The sequence below is a fragment of the Coregonus clupeaformis genome, chromosome 21, assembly GCF_020615455.1.
Source record: "Coregonus clupeaformis isolate EN_2021a chromosome 21, ASM2061545v1, whole genome shotgun sequence".
In the NCBI taxonomy this organism is placed as follows: Eukaryota; Metazoa; Chordata; class Actinopteri; order Salmoniformes; family Salmonidae; genus Coregonus; species Coregonus clupeaformis.
The window spans coordinates 51,283,301-51,303,969 of NC_059212.1; the positions used below are offsets into that span (position 1 = coordinate 51,283,301).

The following is a 20,669-nucleotide window of genomic DNA, read 5'->3' on the forward strand; positions in this document are numbered from 1 at the left end:
TCTTGACTCCAGTTGTTTATGCTTTCTTTAGCTCCGTCCTCTCTCTCCTCATACACTCGATCCAACGCGTGAGCAGTGAGAGCGCACCATACCGCCCACCTTCTCATTCGCGGCTCAGTTTCAGAGAGGGCAGTCACACCACCACACTTGCAGAAGACCAAATACCATTATAACACTAGGCTACGACGCGCGAAGGAACTCTCCTGCATATTGAGTTCAAATGGCAGTTGTTACACAAAAATGATTGATACAAGAAGAAACACTCTCTAATCGACCAAATCGAATAACAGAGAATTGGAACTGAGAGGGCGCTTGGGCGTCTGGAGTCCTCCAGGTCCACTATAATGGTTACGCACGGGAACCCAAACGTGAGGCGACGCTCGGAATGAACTACGACAACTTGCGAGGACAAGTGGCCAACGTCAAACCTCATTATCAGGTAACTATAATTAAATCATTTTAAATAGTTAATAGCATTTACGTTAGGCTAACTGATAGGCCCTAACTGGCAGAGGACACAGGCTATCAATGAATAATGTGGCGTGGTTTATCCAAACGGAATTGATGAAGCCCTCACCAGTGTCATGCGTCTTGCCCCACAGCCCAGCGCACAATCCTTGCGGCTCATCATTCTGCTGATCCTCGTCATGGGGGTGACCCCGTCCCCGGCTCTGACAGCGGGATGTCCGGAACGCTGCGTGTGCGATGACCAGCTGGTGGTCCAGTGCGCCGGGCAGCACCTCACCGCTTTCCCCACTGACCTGCCGCTGGCCACGCGGCAGCTCATCATCTCCAACAACCGCATCGTGGAGCTGCCGCCACTGCAGCTCAACTACCTGTCGGACTTGGTGTACTTGGACTGTAGCAACAATTCCCTGACAGAGATTTTTATGTCCACATTCGGGAACCTGGGGAAGCTTGCTTACCTGGACTTGTCCTTCAACACCTTGACGCGGATAGAGGCCAGGACGTTCGGGCCGCTGTCCAGCCTCGTGATGCTGAGAATGACAGACAACCCCGGCCTGTCGTACATTCACCCGGACGCTTTCGCGAGGAACTCGGCGCTGCAGGTGCTGGACGTGAGCCGGAACAACCTGACCGTGTTCAACATCAGTTCCCTCATCGCGCTGCCCACCCTGCGCTCTGTCGGCCTCAGCGGGAATTCCTGGAGCTGCGACTGCGACAACGAGGACCTCTGTCTCTGGGTCCACATCGAAGCATTCAAGTTTCAAGGTAAAACTGTTTGCACCTTCAGATATAAATATAAATCCAGATAATTCCCTCTATTCTATCTGGTTTGTGTACGCTTGGTGGTTTTAAGTTTGTGGTTTTGTCTTATCGTTCTCATTTGTGTGAGGGATGTGTGAGATGTGCTGTTCCATAGGACAAAGCTACTACTGTACTGTGATTATATTCTGTGATATGCTGTACTAATCATACCAACATCATACACATTGATATACAATATGGATATACTAAGCCAGTGTGGGGGGCTGGACCAATAGCAGGAGAGGACAGCCATTCTCTCCAGCTCTGCACATCCCAGGCCTCTCTCAAGGAATGTTTCCATGTTCAAACGCTCCTGAAATGCTCACTGAAAGCGTTTCACTTTCCCAACCACATGCAATTCATATAACCTAGGTCAACTACATGTTTCATTTATGAGTTCATGAATGAGGTCTACTACACTAACACAATTAAGACATTCAAGACTGTCATTTCAAATAAAATATGTGGAAAGACAGATATTGAATATTGTTTATGCAGTAGTGGTGTGTGGGTTAAATCACTGGGGAAGCCAATCCAGGGAAAAAAGCCATATTACAACCTATGTGTTGTGATAATTGCGTTGTATGCTCTATAACCTGTTAGTTCATATGCCTTGACACCGTGATATATATGCCTATGGCAGAGACAATAAGAAGACACAGTGGCAGAATAAATTCAACCTCACATTTGTTTCATTACAAAATCGGAGAGCAAGTCCACAAAACATATTGCATGCAACAAACAGTACATGACCTACAGCATGGTCAAGCAAGGTAATGTTTCCGACATTTTCAGACTATTAAACAACTATTGATTTAGAACCACTGAGAGTTACCGCAAGTTGCAAAGAAAACAGGAGCTGCCTCCACTATTCCAGCACCATTTGAACTTCAACATTTCAACATCATCTAATCACCTATGCTTAGTCTAATACAGTGACAGCTAAAAGATACCAAAAACTATTTAGTCCAAACAACATAAGCTAAATATGAAGTGGCTGTCCATGGTACTGATTTATGTGTGTGTGGGTGTGTGTGGTGTGTGTGCATTCTTGCAAGTAGTAAAAACATGTTGACTCACCCTACTTGTAGAGAAATGCCAATGCCATCCTCCTCTTTCATGTTGCCTAAATGGGCAATGACTGTCATACAGTACACGCTTTTAGTTTTTGTTGTCCTACTCCTAGGCTACCTGGCTAAAATACTTTCTCGCTAGCCTAACTTCCTTTCATGGGCAAAGATAAGCCAGGCTAGCTACATGTTGAATTTCCATCCTCTCAGGCCAGGTGCACAATGTATGAATTTATGGTTGGATCAGAATTGTCTTTATAATCAATGGCCAGTATGGAGAATTAAGTAAAACCACAAGTCCAAATCCCTATCTCCATCCATGGCTAAAACCACAAATCCAAACTGGTTCCCTTGACACTTTTTTTGGTGCGCCAGGACCATTCATAGCGCAGCTCACTCAGTTTAGCTCAACGCTGATTGGCTATAATTATTCAAAAAAATGTTATCAAGGGAGGCCAATCGCTTGCTGGCTTCCATTGCATGCAACGCTACTGGCGGCAACAATGTCATACTCTTTCTGACCAGACAGCATCAGATAGATACGCTAAACATACTGAGACACAGGGCGCTGAACTCTGGAGCTCTGTCAGCGTGACCATCGGGTTCTTGGTCACCTCCCTGACCAAGGCCCTTCTCCCCTGATTGCTCAGGGGCAAACTTGGTGGTTCCAAACTTCTTCCATTTAAGAATGATGGAGGCCATTGTGTTCTTGGGGCCCTTCAATGCTGCAGAAATGTTTTGGTACCCTTCCCCAGAGCTGTGCCTTCGACACAATCCTGTCTCGGAGCTATACAGACAATTCCTTCGACCTCATGGCTTGGTTTTTGCTCTGACATGCACTGTCAACTGTGGGACCTAATATAGACAGGTGTGTGCCTTTCCAAATCATGTCTAATCAATTGAAATTACCACAGGTGGACTCCAATCAAGTTGTAGAAACATCTCAAGGATGATCAATGGAAACAGAATGCACCTGAGCTCAATTTCAAGTCTCATAGCAAAGGGTCTGAATATTTATGTAAATAAGGTATTTCTGTTTTTTATTTTTAATACATTTGCAAACATTTCTACAAATCTGTTTTTGCTTTGTCATTATAGGGTTATTGTGTGTAGATTGATGAGGAAAAAAAGTAATTTAATCAATTTTAGAATAAGGCTGTAACGTAACAAAATGAGGAAAAAGTCAAGGGGTCTGAATACTTTCCGAATGCTCTGTATATCTGATTTTGGCTTTGTTCAGTTTGGAGTGAAGTCTTCTGCTGCTTTTTTGGGATGTGTAAATGCACAAAAGAGCAGCTATTTATAGTGCACCTCAATGAGCAAGAGCCAGTCATATTACTAACACCATGTTACACTTACTAATGGGCATCCCCCGCACACACACGCACATGCGCACACACACGCACACCAGCTCATCATCCTCTCCCATGCAGCTCAGGCAGAATCCTAAACTAGTCCTGTAAGAGCTGTCCTATTTTCCTGCTGCTCATTGCCTTTGTCTGCTTTAATTTGGAGCGGAGTCCCTTCAAGCAAATGCTTGCAGCAAGGGAGAACACACACACATACACACACACACACACACACACACTCCAGACTGCAGTGCTCACCTGTTCTGAGAGGTACTGTCTGTCTGTCGTCTCAGCAGTTTAGAAATAATGCATTGATAGAAGGAAGAAGAGAAGAAAAACCCACAGAAGGAACTACCGGTAACAGATTCTCCGCTGCTGTCTCGCCTCCTAAAGCTTAGCATACTGTCTGTAGTTAGCAGTTACATAAGGAAAGGGTATTTTAGGGCAGCAGGTAGCCTAGAGCGTTGGGCCAGTAACTGAAAGGTCGCTGGTTTGAATCCCTGAGCCGACTAGGTGAAATACATCTGTCGATGTGCCCTTGAGCAAGGCACTTAACCCTAATTGCTCCTGAAAGTCACTCTGGATAAGAGTGTCTGCAAAAAAAATATCCTAGAAATAGCGTGGTTTGCGGATGGGATGGGGAGAGGAAGCCTCTCCTTTGATGTCGGACCCTGAGGGGGATGAGGGGGAGGCCCCGGGGGCTTCTATGCCTTGGGGAGAGAGAGGGCTCTAGCTTAGTAGAGTAAGAGAAGTAGAAGTAGTACTTAGTGTTCACTGAGAAGAGGAGGGTGGTGTGTTGTATTATTAAAATGAGTGCTATAGTGGTGTCAGGAGGTCTGAGGCGAGATCAGAGGACTATTGAAGTGTAGTGTGGTCTATAGTGGTGTCAGTAGGTCTGAGGCAAGATCCGAGGACTATTGTAGTGTAGTGTGGTCTATAGTTGTGTCAGTAGGTCTGAGGCGAGATCAGAGGACTATTGAAGTGTAGTGTGGTCTATAGTGGTGTCAGTAGGTCTGAGGCAAGATCCGAGGACTATTGAAGTGTAGTGTGGTCTATAGTGGTGTCAGTAGGTCTGAGGCGAGATCAGAGGACTATTGAAGTGTAGTGTGGTCTATAGTGGTGTCAGTAGGTCTGAGTTGAGATCAGAGGACTATTGTAGTGTGGTCTATAGTTGTGTCAGTAGGTCTGAGGCGAGATCAGAGGACTATTGTAGTGTAGTGTGGTCTATAGTTGTGTCAGTAGGTCTGAGGCGAGATCAGAGGACTATTGAAGTGTAGTGTGGTCTATAGTGGTGTCAGTAGGTCTGAGGCGAGATCAGAGGACTATTGAAGTGGAGTGTGGTCTATAGTGGTGTCAGTAGGTCTGAGGCGAGATCAGAGGACTATTGAAGTGTAGTGTGGTCTATAGTGGTGTCAGTAGGTCTGAGGAAAGATCCGAGGACTATTGAAGTGTAGTGTGGTCTATAGTGGTGTCAGTAGGTCTGAGGCGAGATCAGAGGACTATTGAAGTGTAGTGTGGTCTATAGTGGTGTCAGTAGTTCTGAGGCGAGATCAGAGGACTATTGAAGTGTAGTGTGGTGTGTATCTCTTTTATGAAAACTCCTGACATCTGTGCTGCTAAATTTATTTCCAAACTCTCAGGGCATCTGAAGACAAAATGGAATGTCTTTGGAGACAACAGGAGATCTAGGCCCATCTCTGTCATTATCCTATATCCGTTATCCCTAAAAGCCAATTTATGCTTGATCTGAAAATGTGGTCGGAGGCTCCGTATGGAGGTTGTGACGCAATTGCAGAGCCTCCGGAGGCATGCAGAGGCCAAATTGAGCTCTGTACCGCATTGCTGTGTGCCTCCCAAATTTTGTAACAATGCGGAGGGCTCCGTAAAGCTCAGCATTTACATAATTGGTTGATGGTAGGTGGGGGTGGGAGGTCCTGTATAAACACAAACTCACTTCCTTGACAACTGCCTTCATAACAGCTCTGCTCAACATCTCTGTGCTGCTCCGCAAAGCACAAGAAATATGAATGCCCTGACTTCTGCAGAGGCTGTATCACCGTAAATGCTGCACGGCCAATGCAGATGTCGGATTGACCATGCACCTTTTACTCTATCGTTAGTGATGCACCCGCTTATTTACTGGGTTCAGTTCTGCATCTCCTCTGCTTTTATTCAAATCATCAAAGACAGAGAGCACAGGGTCAGTTGTGACTGTGATGTAGGCTAAGACAAATCCAAAGGATACTGTGTGTGAATTTCTACAATGGAACACTAATTAAGTATTAATTGATGTTAATCAAAAATATTATGTCCCTTCCTACTATGAAACATTTAATTACTGTTATTTTATCTTTATCTTCCAGTACACCATATAATGCTCTGCAGTTCCAATCAGATTTGTACTCAATTCTCAATAGATTAGACAAGCACAACATACACTACATGACCGAAAGTATGTGGACACCTGCTCGCCGAACATCTCATTCCAAAATCATGGGCATTAATATGGAGTTGGTCCCCCCTTTGCTGCTATAACAGCCTCCACTCTTCTGGGAATGCTTTCCACTAGATGTTGGAACATTGCTGCGGGAACTTGCTTACATTCAGCCACAAGAGCATTAGTGAGGTCGGCCACTGATGTTGGGCAATTAGGCCTGGCTCGCAGTCAGCGTTCCAATTGATCCCAAAGGTGTTCGATGGGGTTGAGGTTAGGGCTCTGTGCAGGCCAGTCAAGTTCTTCCACACCAATCTCTATGGACCTCGCTTTGTGCACGGGGGCATTGTCATGCTGAAACAGGAAAGGGCCTTCCCCAAACTGTTGCCACAAAGTTGGAAGCACAGAATCGTCTAGAATGTCATTGTATGCTGTAACGTTAAGATTTCCTTTCACTGGAACTAAGGGGCCTAGCCCAACCCATGAAAAACAGCCCCAGACCATTATTCCTCCTCCACCAAACTTTACAGTTGGCACTATGCATTGGGGCAGGTAGCGTTCTTCTGGCATCTGCCAAACCCAGAGTCGTCCATTGGACTGCCAGAAGGTGAAGCGTGATTCATCACTCCAGAGAACGCGTTTCCACTGCTCCAGAGTCCAATGGCGGCGATCTTTACACAACTCCAGCCGATGCTTGGCATTGCGCATGGTGATCTTAGGCTTGTGTGCGGCTGCTCTGCCATGGAAACCCATTTCATGAAGCTCCCGACAAACAGTTATTGCTGACATTGTTTCCAGAGGCAGTTTGGGACTCGGTAGGGAGTGTTGCAACCGAGGACAGACGATTTTTACGGGCTACGCGCTTCAGCACTCGGCGGTCCCGTTCGGTGAGCTTGTTGGGCCTACCACTTAACACCTGAGCCGTTGTTGCTCCACTTAACAATAACAGCACTTACAGTTGACCAGGGCCACTCTAGCAGGGCAGAAATGTTTTACGAACTGACTTGTTGGAAAGGTGGCATCCTATGACGGTGCAACGTTGAAAGACTGAGTACTTTAGTAAGGCCATTCTACTGCTAATGTTTGTCTATGGAGATTGCATGGCGGTGTGCTCGATTTTATACACCTGTCAGCAACGATTGTGGCTGAAATTGCCGAATCCACTAATTTGAAGGGGTGTCCACATACACTATATATACAAAAGTATGTCTTAATTTCCTCAAAAAGTCCATCCATGCACAATGTATGGACAAAACCAGCCAATTCTGTGGTGAAAAATAAGCCAGTGTAAATAGTGCATGAACAAAGTCTGCTGGCATGAAACACAGAATACAGATCAGAGCACAGCCAGTCAGCCAGGCAGAAACAGTAAAAGCCTTTTGATCTGATCCCGAGAGAGATTCCCAAACACAAAAAGCTGTGAAAACAAAAGCAAATTAATGTCCCTTGAAATTTTCCAACACTCTGGTTATTGCAATCACATTTCAGGCATTTTTCTTCTTCAGAATATGACCCCTAACAAACCAGGGCTTCAAGGCATCCATACACACAATGATCATCGTTGAGTCTTTAGCATCTATGATTAGACCAACGTACTGTATCAAACTATTTGCTCCTCAAAACACATTTATAGTATAGTCTATCTATATTCCTCTTCCCCCACATAGTAGGAGTCAGCTGTCTGGTCTTTGATGCTACAGCACAGGATCCCTGTTCTGACAAAATAAACATCCTCTTTTCTATTGACATTCATGATTTCTGAGTGAGTCTCAGTCATGATCCAACCAAGGAGCCTGCTGGAGGCATGCAGCCTAGCAGAAGAAAATCCCTTCTATCTGATTACTGGACGAGTCAGACACAAAAGACAGAATTACCCAGTGAAATCCAGTAGGGTTGAAATGGGCTTGAATTATTCAAAAGCCTCGGATTTGGTGTAATGTAATATCAACATCACAACACACCAATAACAGACAGCAGCTCCTATTCTGTTATTGTCTGATAAGGGAAACAAAACGATACAGCATGTGCTGTTTTCTTACATGGTATTTTATTTAAATTTTTTTGCTGCAAACTGAAAGATATTTCAGGAGGGAGTGTGTGTTATCTAGCTCTCATGAAGGTTATGTCAAACGATATCATGTAATGTGTTTGAATTATTCAACAGGCCACAACTCCCTATTTGATTAAATATAATATTGATATCACCTTCCCTAGGTGGCTTACCTACACACTTCAACACTTTACATTTACGTCATTTAGCAGACACTCTTATCCAGAGCGACTTACAAATTGACAAAAACACTTCAAATAACATTTCCATCATTATTATGTACAGTTGAAGTCGGAAGTTTACATACACCTTAGCCAAATACATTTAAACTCTGTTTTTCACAATTCCTAACATTTAATCATGTGGTCCTCTGTAGCTCAATTGGTAGAGCATGGCGCTTGTAACGTCAGGGTAGTGGGTTCGATCCCCGGGACCACCCATACGTAAAAATTTATGTGCACATGACTGTAAGTCGCTTTGGATAAAAGCGTCTGCTAAATGGCATATTATTATTAATCCTAGTAAAAATCCCTGTCTTAGGTCAGTTAGGATCACCACTTTACTTTAAGAATATCCGAATAATAGTAGAGATAATGATTTATTTCAGCTTTTATTTCTTTCATCACATTCCCAGTGGGTCAGAAGTTTACTTACATTCAATTAGTATTTGGTAGCATTACCTTTAAATTGTTTAACTTGGGTCAAACGTTTCGGGTAGCCTTCCACAAGCTACCACAATAAGTTGGGTGAATTTTGGCCCATTCCTCCTGACAGAACGGGTGTAAATGAGTCAGGTTTGTAGGCCTCCTTGCTCGCACACGTTTTTTCAGTTCTGCCCACAAATGTTCTATAGGATTGAGGTTAGGGCTTTGTGATGGCCACTCCAATACCTTGACTTTGTTGTCCTTAAGCCATTTTGCCACAACTTTGGAAGTATGCTTGGGGTCATTGTCACGCTCGTCGAACAGAGAGGACCAAGGCGCAGCATTGCGGGTGAACATATTATATTTATTCAACTGATCACACGATCAAAACAATAAACGATAACGTGACGTCTATGGTTAAACACAAACCGAAATGAACAAGAAACCACAAAACACAAAGTGCAAGGCAAACAGTTAAATATGGCTCCCAATCAGAGACACCCAGCTGACACTCGTTGCCTCTGATTGGGAGTCACTCAGACCAACATAGAAAATTAAACATAGACTTACACACCCTGGCTCAACATAACATAGTCCCCAGAGCCAGGGCGTGACAGTACCCCCCCCCAAAGGCGCGGACTCCGGCCGCGCCAAACAACCACAACAGGGGAGGGACCGGGTGGGCACTCCGCCTCGGCGGCGGATCCGGCTCCGGACATGACCCAGGCACGGGTTGTGCTGGACTGACGACGCACACCCCTGGCTTGATGCGTGGAGGAGGAACGGGCCGGACCGGGCTGACGAAGCGCACCCCTGACTTGGTGCGGGGAGCAGGAATGAGCCGGACCGGGCTGACGACGCGCACCACTGACCCGGTGCGGGGAGCTTGGACGGGCCGGACCGGGCTGGCGACGCGCACCACAGACTTGGTGCGGAGAGCAGGAACGGGCCGGACAGGGCTGACGACGCACACCACTGGCTTGGTGCGGGAAGCTTGAATGGGCCGGACTGGGCTGGCGACGCGCACCACAGACTTGGTGCGGAGAGCAGGAACGGGCCGTGCCGGACTGACGACGCACACCACTGGCTTGGTGCGGGAAGCTTGGATGGGCCGGACTGGGCTGGCGACGCGCACCACAGACTTGGTGCGGAGAGCAGGAACGGGCCGGGCTGGGCTGTCGACGCACACCGTAGGCTTTGTGCGTGGAGCAGGGACAGGCCGGGCTGGGCTGTCGACGCACACCACTGACTTGGTGGGAATGGCAGGAACAGGCCGGGCTGGGCTGACGACGCGCACCACTGACTTGGTGGGAATTGCAGGAACAGGCCGGGCCGGGCTGACGACGCGCACCACTGACTTGGTGGGAATGGCAGGAACAGGCCGGACCGTACTGGGGACACACACCACTGGCCCCACGCAGGGATCAGGAACGGGCCGGACCGGACTGGTAACACACCCCAGTACCTCTCGCCGTGCCTCCACACTTTCCCTCTCCTCTGTGCCCAGTGGCCCCCTAACCTGGCGGCCTTCTCTGCCAACGCTTTGCACCGCTCTAACCCGTACACCTGCTGGCCCAACGTCGTGAGCCCCCCCCTAAAAATTTCCTGGGGGTCTCTCCTCCCTCTTGCCAGACTCGCAATCATCTCCTCCCACGTCCATCCTCTCTCCTCGTCACGCTGCTTGATCCAGTCGAGGTTGCCACGGAGATCTGCCAGCGATGGCTCCTGAACACGCTGCTTGGTCTGGTTAAGGTGGTTTCTTCTGTCACGATGCGCCCCCTTGGCTTGGTGCGTGGAGCAGCGACAGGCCGGGCTGGGCTGTCCCTGCTCCACGCACCAAACCTACGGTGTGCGTCGCCAGCCCTGCCCGGCCTGTTCCTGCTCCACGCACCAAACCTACGGTGTGCGTCGCCAGCCCAGCCCGGCCTGTTCCTGCTCCACGCACCAAGCCTACGGGGTGCGTCGTCAGCCCGGCCCGGCCTGTCCCTGCTCCACGCACCAAACCTACGGTGTGCGTCGCCAGCCCTGTCCGGCCTGTTCCTGCTCCACGCACTAAGCCTACGGTGTGCGTCGCCAGCCCAGCCCGGCCTGTTCCTGCTCCACGCACCAAGCCTACGGGGTGCGTCGTCGGCCTGGTCCAGCTCGTTCCTGCTACTCGCACCAAGCCAAGGGTGCGAGTCGTCAGCCTGATCCAGCCCATTCCTGCTACTCGCACCAAGCCAAGGATGCGAGTCGTCAGCCTGGTGAGGTCCGTTCGGCCCACGCACCAAGCCAAGGGTGCGTATCGTCAGCCAGGTCCGGTCCGTTCCTGCCTCACGCGCCAAGCCAGGGGGTGCGCGTCGTCAGTCCGGTGCCTGATCAGGTCAGCTACTCCACTACGGAGTTTGAGCAATCCGCTCCGTCTATGTCCGGTCCAGATCCAGCCAGCGGGGTCAGACCGGACCGGGGGCGCTACGGGGGGATTGTGGAAGGGTGGGGGTCAAGCCCGGAGCCGGAGCCGCCTCCGAGGAGAAATGACGACTCGCATCCTTGGCTTGGTGCGAGTAGCAGGAATGGGCTGGATCAGGCTGACGACTCGCACCCTTGGCTTGGTGCGAGTAGCAGGAACGAGCTGGACCAGGCCGACGACGCACCCCGTAGGCTTGGTGCGTGGAGCAGGAACAGGCCGGGCTGGGCTGGCGACGCACACCGTAGGCTTAGTGCGTGGAGCAGGAACAGGCCGGACAGGGCTGGCGACGCACACCGTAGGTTTGGTGCGTGGAGCAGGGACAGGCCGGGCCGGGCTGACGACGCACCCCGTAGGCTTGGTGCGTGGAGCAGGAACAGGCCGGGCTGGGCTGGCGACGCACACCGTAGGTTTGGTGCGTGGAGCAGGAACAGGCCGGGCAGGGCTGGCGACGCACACCGTAGGTTTGGTGCGTGGAGCAGGGACAGGCCGGGTCGGGCTGACGACGCACCCCGTAGGCTTGGTGCGTGGAGCAGGGACAGGCCGGGCAGGGCTGTCGACGCACACCGTAGACTTGGTGGGAATGGCAGGAACAGGCCGGGCTCGGCTGACGACGCGCACCACTGACTTGGTGGGAATGGCAGGAACAGGCCGGGCTGGGCTGACGACGCGCACCACTGACTTGGTGGGAATGGCAGGAACAGGCCGGACCGTACTGGGGACACACACCACTGGCCCCACGCAGGGATCAGGAACGGGCCGGACCGGACTGGTAACACACCCCAGTACCTCTCGCCGTGCCTCCACACTTTCCCTCTCCTCTGTGCCCAGTGGCCCCCCTAACCTGGCGGCCTTCTCTGCCAACGCTTTGCACCGCTCTAACCCGTACACCTGCTGGCCCGACGTCGTGAGCCCCCCCCTAAAAATGTCCTGGGGGTCTTTCCTCCCTCTTGCCAGACTCGCAATCATCTCCTCCCACGTCCATCCTCTCTCCTCGTCACGCTGCTTGATCCAGTCGAGGTTGCCACGGAGATCTGCCAGCGATGGCTCCTGAACACGCTGCTTGGTCGTTGTATGGTTATGGTGGGTTTTTCTGTCACGATCGTCTTGACGTGAAGGAGTAGACCAAGGCGCAGCGTGTGAAACGAACATGACTTTAATTAGTAAAGCACAAGTACAAAACAAAACACGATCGTGAAGTCCACAGTAACACTGACTGAACACGGAACAAAAACCCACAAACACAAGGTGAAAACAGACAGTTTAAATATGGCTCCCAATCAGAGACAACGAGCCAACAGCTGACACTCGTTACCTCTGATTGGGAGTCACTCATCCAAACAAAGAAATACAACCACCTAGAACAACCCAACCAAACAGAACACCACGAAACGAACACACCCTGGCTCAACATACAAAGTCCCGGAGCCAGAGCGTGACAGTCATTGTCCATTTGGAAGACCCATTTGCGACCAAGCTTTAACTTCCTGACTGATGTCTTGAGATGTTGCTTCAATATATCCACATAATTTTCCTTCCTCACGATGCCATCTATTTTGTGAAGCGCACCAGTCCCTTCTGCAGCAAAGCACCCCCACAGCATGATGCTGCCACCCTAGTGCTTTACGGTTGGGATGGTGTTCTTCGGCTTGCAAGTGCCACCCTTTTTCCTCCAAACATAACGATGGTCATTAGGGCCAAACAGTTATATTTTTGTTTCATCAGACCAGAGGAAATTTCTCCAAAAAGTACGATCTTTGTCCCCATGTGCAGTTGCAAACCGTAGTCTGGCTTTTTTATGGCGGTTTTGGAGCAGTGGCTTCTTCCTTGCTGAGCGGCCTTTCAGGTTATGTCGATATAGGACTCGTTTTACTGTGGATATAGATACTTTTGTACCTGTTTCCTCCAGCATCTTCACAAGGTCCTTCGCTGTTGTTCTGGGATTGATTTGCACTTTTGTCACCAAAGTACGTTCATCTCTAGGAGACAAAACGCGTCTCCTTCCTGAGCGGTATGACGGCTGCGTGGTCCCATGGTGTTTATACTTGCGTACTATTGTTTGTACAGATGAACGTGGTACCTTCAGGCGTTTGGAAATTGCTCCCAAGGATGAACCAGACTTGTGGAGGTCTACAACATTTTTTTTGAGGTCTTGGCTGATTTCTTTTGACTTTCCCATGATGTCAAGCAAAGAGGCACTGAGTTTGAAGGTAGGCCTTGAAATACATCCACAGGTACACCTCCAATTGACTCAAATGATGTAAATTAGCCTATCAGAAGCTTCTAAAGCCATGACATCATTTTCTAGAATTTACCAAGCTGTTTAAAGGCACAGTCAACTTAGTGTATGTAAACCTCTGACCCATTGGAATTGTGATACAGTGAATTATAAGTGAAATAATCTGTCTGTAAACAATTGTTGGAAAATTACTTGTGTCATGCACAAAGTAGATGTCCTAACCGACTTGCCAAAACTATAGTTTGTTAACAAGAAAGTTGTGGAGTGGTTGAAAAACGATTTTTAATGAATATTTGCCACATCAGCTTTATAGAGCCTTAATATTAGCTATTAATAGTCTTAATAGTAATGCTGAAATTATAGGTTGGGGAATTTATAATTGTCACGGTTTCGGCCGAGGCTGCTCCTCCTCCTTGTTCGGGCAGGCTTCGGCGGTCGTTGTCCCCGGAGTACTAGCTGCCACCGTTGTATGTTTTCGATGTTTGTTTGGTTTTGTCTTATTGGTACACCTGTTTCTGTTTTGTGCTTATTGTGTGTCCTATAAGTTCTAGTTGTTTGAGTCTTGTGTTGTGTGTAATTGTTCTCCGGTCAGAGGTGCAGTGTTTGTTTTCCTCCATTGTATAGGAGAGAGTTTCCGCACTTGTTGTGCGCGCTATTTTTGGCGAGTAGTGTTTTACGCATTGTGCGTAATTTCGTGTTTTGCCTTACGGGCTCTTGTTGAGGCCCGTTTGTTTTTTTGTGTACCTACTAAAGCCTGTTGGACGAAGCCTCTGTTTCCTGCGCCTGATTCCTGCACCACATCCACATTTCACACTGACAGAATTACACACCATATCGATGGAATCAGCAGGAGCAGCAGCAGCACCCGAGTCGTTCGAGGAGCGCGTCCGCGGACAGGACGACCGGATAAACCAATTTGGGACCGCCCTGCAGGGAGTAATAAATACTCTACACCGATGGGAGACCAGTGGGGTACCCACACCTCCACCTACCTCACCCCCACCATCGGCCAGTCCGCCCGTCCAGGCTCCAGAACCCAGTGGGATTCGGCTCTCGCTCCCGAGGGCGTATGATGGTACCGCTGCCGGGTGTCAGGGTTTCCTCCTACAGGTAGAACTCTACCTAGCCACCGTACACCCGGCGCCCTCGGGACACGAGAGCGTTTCCGCCCTCATCTCCTGTCTCACCGGCAAGGCGTTGGAGTGGGCCAACGCCGAGTGGAGGAGGATAGACGCCGCAACGATTACCTACGCGGAGTTCTCCCGCCGCTTCAGGGCTGTGTTCGACCATCCACCTGAGGGGAAAGCGGCGGGGGAGCGCCTATTCTACCTCCGGCAGGGGAAGAGGAGCGCCCAGGAGTTTGCCTTGGAGTTCCGGACTCTAGCGGCAGATGCAGGGTGGAATGAGCGGGCCCTCATTGACCACTTTCGGTGCAGCCTACGGGAGGACGTCCGCCGTGAGCTGGCTTGCAGGGACACCAACCTCTCGTTTGACCAGTTGGTGGACATGGCCATACGCCTCGACACCCTGCTGGCCACTCGCGGACGTTCCGAGTGGGGGCCGTCCATTCCACCCTCCAGCGCCTCCGAGCCGAGTCCTATGGAGCTCGGAGGTGCTGGCGCTAGAGAAAGGAGGAGAAGGAGTCCAAGGGGGGCCGTCCCCTGCACCAACTGTGGCCGTGGAGGACACACTGCGGCTAGGTGCTGGGGAGGGTCTCCAGGGGGAGGAGACAACAGGCCACGCACTGGGGAGTCCTTCCAGGTGAGTAGGCGCCCCACTTACCCAGAGCTCTCTGTTGTGCACCTAACTATACCTGTCCGTTTTCCACAGGTTGCACCTCGGTCCCAGCATAAAGCGCTAGTAGATTCAGGCGCAGCTGGGAATTTTATTGATCGGAAGTTTTGTGTAGAGTTAGGGATTCCTCTCCTTCCTGTCAATGCTCCCTTCCCTGTACATGCTCTAGATAGCCGCCCGTTGGGATCGGGGTTGATTAGGGAGGTCACGGCGCCACTTAGGATGAGGACGCAGGGGGGTCATGAGGAGACTATTCAGCTATATCTGATCGACTCTCCTGCGTATCCGGTGGTGCTGGGGCTTCCCTGGTTGATTACCCATAATCCCTCTATTTCGTGGCAACAGAGGGCTCTTAAGGAGTGGTCTGCCCAGTGTATGGGGCGATGTCTGGGTGTTTCCGTGGGGCGACCTTGGTGGAGAGTCCAAACCAAGTGCCCGCAATGCACGTTCCCCCTGAGTATGAGGATTTAGCACTCGTGTTTAGCAAGGCGAGGGCGGCGCGATTGCCACCTCATAGACAGGGGGATTGTGCGATAGACCTCCAGGTAGGAGCTGCGCTTCCGCGGAGCCATGTGTATCCTTTGTCTCAAGAGGAGAAGAGGGCTATGGAGACATACATAGCCGAGTCTCTGAGACAGGGATACATACGGCCCTCCACTTCCCCTGCGTCCTCGAGCTTATTTTTTGTGAAGAAAAAGGATGGAGGTTTGCGCCCGTGTATTGATTACCGTGGTCTCAATCAGATTACTGTGAAATTCAGTTATCCACTCCCTCTGATTGCGACTATGACGGAGTCATTACACGGAGCGCGGTTCTTCACAAAATTGGACCTCAGGAGCGCCTACAACTTGGTGCGCATTAGGGAGGGCGATGAATGGAAGACAGCATTTAGTACCACCTCGGGTCATTACGAGTATCTCGTCATGCCATACGGGTTGATGAATGCTCCTTCAGTCTTCCAATCCTTTGTGGATGAGATTTTCCGGGACATGCAGGGGCAAGGAGTGGTCGTGTACATAGACGATATTCTGGTGTACACTTCTACCCGAGCTGAGCATGTAGCCCTGGTGCGCCGAGTGTTGAGGAGGCTGTTGGAGCACGACCTGTATGTCAAGGCAGAGAAATGTCTGTTCTTCCAGGAGTCTGTCTCCTTTTTGGGTTATCAGTTGTCCGTGTCAGGGGTGAAGATGGAGGTTGACCGGGTGTCAACCGTGCGTAATTGGCAAACCCCAACCACGGTTAAAGAGGTGCAGCAGTTCTTGGGCTTTGCGAATTACTACCGGAGGTTTATCCGGGGTTTTGGACAGGTGGCAGCTCCCATAACGTCCCTTCTAAAGGGGGGTCCGGTGCGCTTGCAGTGGTCAGCTGAGGCGGACAGGGCTTTCGGGAAACTGAAGGACCTGTTTACTTCGGCTCCGGTGCTGGCGCATCCGGATCCCACTTTACCATTCCAGGTGGAGGTGGACGCGTCAGAAGCCGGTATAGGGGCCGTTCTATCGCAACGGTCCGGCACGCCACCTAAACTCTGCCCCTGTGCTTTTTACTCTAAGAAGCTCAGCCCGGCGGAGCGAAATTATGACGTGGGGGACAGGGAGCTGTTAGCCTTGGTACAGGCCCTAAAGGTGTGGAGGCATTGGCTTGAGGGGGCTCAACACCCTTTCCTCATTTTGACTGACCACCGTAACCTGGAATACATTCGGGCAGCTAGGCGACTGAATCCTCGCCAGGCTCGGTGGACTATGTTTCTAGCCCGGTTCGTATTTAAGATCACGTACATCCCTGGGTCCCAGAACGGAAAGGCAGACGCCCTGTCTCGGCGGTATGACACAGAGGAGAGGTCCGTTGAGCCCACTCCCATACTACCGAAGTCTTGTCTGGTGGCACCGGTGGTGTGGGAGGTCGATGCTGAAATTGAGCGGGCGTTACATACCGACCCTAGCCCTCCACAGTGTCCTGTGGGTCGGACGTAAGTTCCGCTCGAGGTTCGGGATCGACTCATTTATTGGGCTCACACGTCACCCTCCTCTGGGCATCCAGGTATTGGCCGGACAGTGCACTGCCTTAGCACGAAGTACTGGTGGCCAACGTTAGCCAGGGATGTGAGGGTTTATGTCTCCTCCTGCTCGGTGTGTGCCCAGTGTAAGGCGCCCAGACACTTGCCCAGGGGAAAGTTACAACCCCTGCCCGTTCCACAACGACCCTGGTCTCACCTCTCGGTGGACTTTGTTACAGACCTTCCCCCCTCACAGGGGAATACCACCATCCTGGTCGTTGTGGATCGGTTCTCGAAGGCCTGTCATCTCCTTCCCATGCCGGGTCTCCCTACTGCCCTACAGACCGCTGAGGCACTATTCACCCACGTCTTCCGGCATTACGGGGTACCCGAGGATATAGTGTCTGATCGAGGTCCCCAGTTTACCTCCCGAGTCTGGAGAGCGTTCATGGAGCGTTTGGGGGTCTCGGTGAGCCTTACCCCGGGGTACCACCCGGAGAGCAATGGGCAGGTCGAACGTGTCAACCAGGATGTGGGTAGGTTTCTGAGGTCGTATTGCCAGGGCCTGCCGGAGGAGTGGGCGAGGTATGTCCCCTGGGCAGAGATGGCACGGAACTCTCTCCGCCACTCCTCCACCAACCTAACCCCTTTCCAATGTGTGTTAGGTTACCAGCCGGTTCTGGCACCATGGCATCAGAGCCAGATCGAGGCCCCTGCGGTGGATGAGTGGGTGCGGCGCTCGGAGGAGACGTGGGACACTGCACACGTCCATCTGCAGCGGGCCATCCGTCGACACAAGGCGAGCGCCGATCTCCACCGCAGTGAGGGGCCGGTGTACGCACCTGGAGATCGAGTCTGGCTCTCGACCAGAAATCTACCCCTCCGCCTGCCCTGCCGGAAGCTGGGTCGGCGGTTTGTGGGGCCTTTTAAAGTCCTGAGGAGGTTGAACGAGGTGTGTTACAGGTTACAACTGCCTATTGATTATCATGTTAACCCCTCGTTCCATGTGTCTCTTCTCAGGCCGGTGGTAGCTGGTCCACTCCAGGACTGTGAGATAGGAGAGACTCCTCCGCCCCCACTGGACATCGAGGGGGCTCCGGCGTACACAGTTCGGTCCATCTTGGATTCGAGACGTCGGATGGGGGGTCTCCAATATCTCGTGGAGTGGGAGGGGTACGGCCCGGAGGAACGGTGCTGGGTGCCGAGGAGGGATATTTTAGACCTGTCTCTTCTGACTGAGTTCCACCGTGGTCACCCCACGCGCCCTGCTCCGCGTCCTCCTGGTCGTCCCCGAGGCCGGGGTCGGCGCACGGCTGGAGCCGCGCGTCAAGGGGGGGGGTACTGTCACGGTTTTGGCCGAGGCTGCTCCTCCTCCTTGTTCGGGCAGGCTTCGGCGGTCGTCGTCCCCGGAGTACTAGCTGCCACCGTTGTATGTTTTCGATGTTTGTTTGGTTTTGTCTTATTGGTACACCTGTTTCTGTTTTGTGCTTATTGTGTGTCCTATAAGTTCTCGTTGTTTGAGTCTTGTGTTGTGTGTAATTGTTCTCCGGTCAGAGGTGCAGTGTTTGTTTTCCTCCATTGTATAGGAGAGAGTTTCCGCACTTGTTGTGCGCGCTATTTTTGGCGAGTAGTGTTTTACGCGTTTTGCGTAATTTCGTGTTTTGCCTTCCGGGCTCTTGTTGAGGCCCGTTTGTTTTTTTGTGTACCTACTAAAGCCTGTTGGACGAAGCCTCTGTTTCCTGCGCCTGATTCCTGCACCACATCCACATTTAACACTGACAATAATAATAGTAGCAGTAAGTTGTTCTTATGTTGGTAATACTGTATGGGCTCAGTACAAATGTTCATGTCTACTAGGGTGGTAACACTTTATTTGGATAGTCCCAAGTAGATGGTTTGTAGACGTTCAATAACTGTGAACAACATTTCAACTATCTACTAACCACAGGAGGCTGCTGAGGGGAGCGCAGCTCATAATAATGGCTGGAACGGAGCAAATGGAATGGCATCAAACACCTGAAAACCATGTGTTTGATAGCATTCCACTAATTCCACTCCAGCCGTTACCACGAGCCTGTTCTCCCCAATTAAGGTGCCACCAGCCTCCTGTGCTACTAACCCTAACCTTAACACTTACCCTAACCCTAAACCTAACCCTTACCCTAACCTGAGCAAGCAGTTGCTTATCAACAGATAGTTTGTTGATAATATGACCATCTATAGATCATCTATATGGGACTATCCAAATAAAGTGTGACCAAAACGGTCTTCACTAATATAGCCTATAACTAGGACCCATAGTTTTTACTGGTCAGGTGGCATGGTCAAGAAAAACTCAGAGCTCTAATCATTACAACTAGTGATAGGCTCCTACTGTATCACCAATGCAAGTTCTAGTATAACTTTTTATTTATTTGTATTTACCCTTTATTTTATCAGGGAGTTATACTGAGACCAAGGTCTCTTTTGCAGATGAGCCCTGAATTACATAAATTACAGAAAATACACACATCAAAATATAAATACAAAATGCAAGCAGAAAGAAAAAGACGGTAATAAAAAACAAACACACTCATCAGTAATAAGGTCAGGACCTACCTGTGCTGTGTTGTCTCTTCCAGACGAGGGCCAGACGGTGTGCCATGGTCCTCCTGACCTGCAGGGGCAGCGTCTGGGTGAGCTGGGGCTGCAGCTGCGGTCGCGGTGCCACCAGGGCCTGGGTTCCTGGGACTACCTGTTCTTCCTCGCCATCGGCTTCGTCATCTTCGCGGCGGGAACGGTGTCGGCGTGGGCCATCGGCGTGGTCATAGTGTTGTACGAACGCTATGTCAAGAAGAAGAGCGAGCAGATGGACCCCGACGACGAGGTAGAGCAGGACGCAGGACCTGGCACGGGTGGCGGGGGTGATCACCATGCCAACCCACGTGGTAATGGGGATATGAAAAACACTGGTCACATGGTGGTATGACTCCACCCTGTCCCACACCCGACTGTGCCTCGGAACCCACAGAACTACAAAACCTGTGATGTCATAGAATGGCAGAGGTTAAGAAGAAACTACAAAGCAGAGCACACTGGGATTTATATTGACTCCCTTATAAAATACAGAAGAGAGACAACACAGAGATGTGCCTGACTGTCATGGTGATTGAGAGTTGAATGGTCATAGTTCCTTAAAGGCCCAGTGCAGACAAAATTCAGTTTGTCCTGTGTTTTGTATCATATTGTACAACAGCTGATGAAACTAACACTGTAAAAGTGTGACAAAATGTGATCAGTGTTATTTACTGACAGTTGCTAGTTAAAAGTACAATTTACACAGGACCTTCTAAATCAGCAGGTTTTGCATGGGTGGAGTTTTGGCTTGCTTGGTGACATCAC

At 50.4% G+C, this 20,669-nt stretch overlaps 1 protein-coding gene across 1 annotated transcript; it reads left to right on the forward strand.

Annotated features, from left to right (window-relative positions):
• Window positions 1-20,669, forward strand: LOC121534706 (leucine-rich repeat-containing protein 52). Its single transcript, XM_041841288.1, has 3 exons — window positions 1-439; window positions 603-1,233; window positions 19,910-20,669. Exons 1-3 carry the CDS (start codon window positions 386-388, stop codon window positions 20,254-20,256), a joined length of 1,032 nt encoding a protein of 343 aa, XP_041697222.1. The 5' UTR covers window positions 1-385; the 3' UTR covers window positions 20,257-20,669.

Bases quoted from the DNA above. Each gene is read 5' to 3' on its own strand.
- LOC121534706 (XM_041841288.1), top strand. From the start codon at position 386: ATGAACTACGACAACTTGCGAGGACAAGTGGCCAACGTCAAACCTCAT. The intron at 440-602 runs GTAACTATAATT...CTTGCCCCACAG, and splicing joins ACGTCAAACCTCATTATCAG to CCCAGCGCACAATCCTTGCG. The intron at 1,234-19,909 runs GTAAAACTGTTT...TGTCTCTTCCAG, and splicing joins CGAAGCATTCAAGTTTCAAG to ACGAGGGCCAGACGGTGTGC.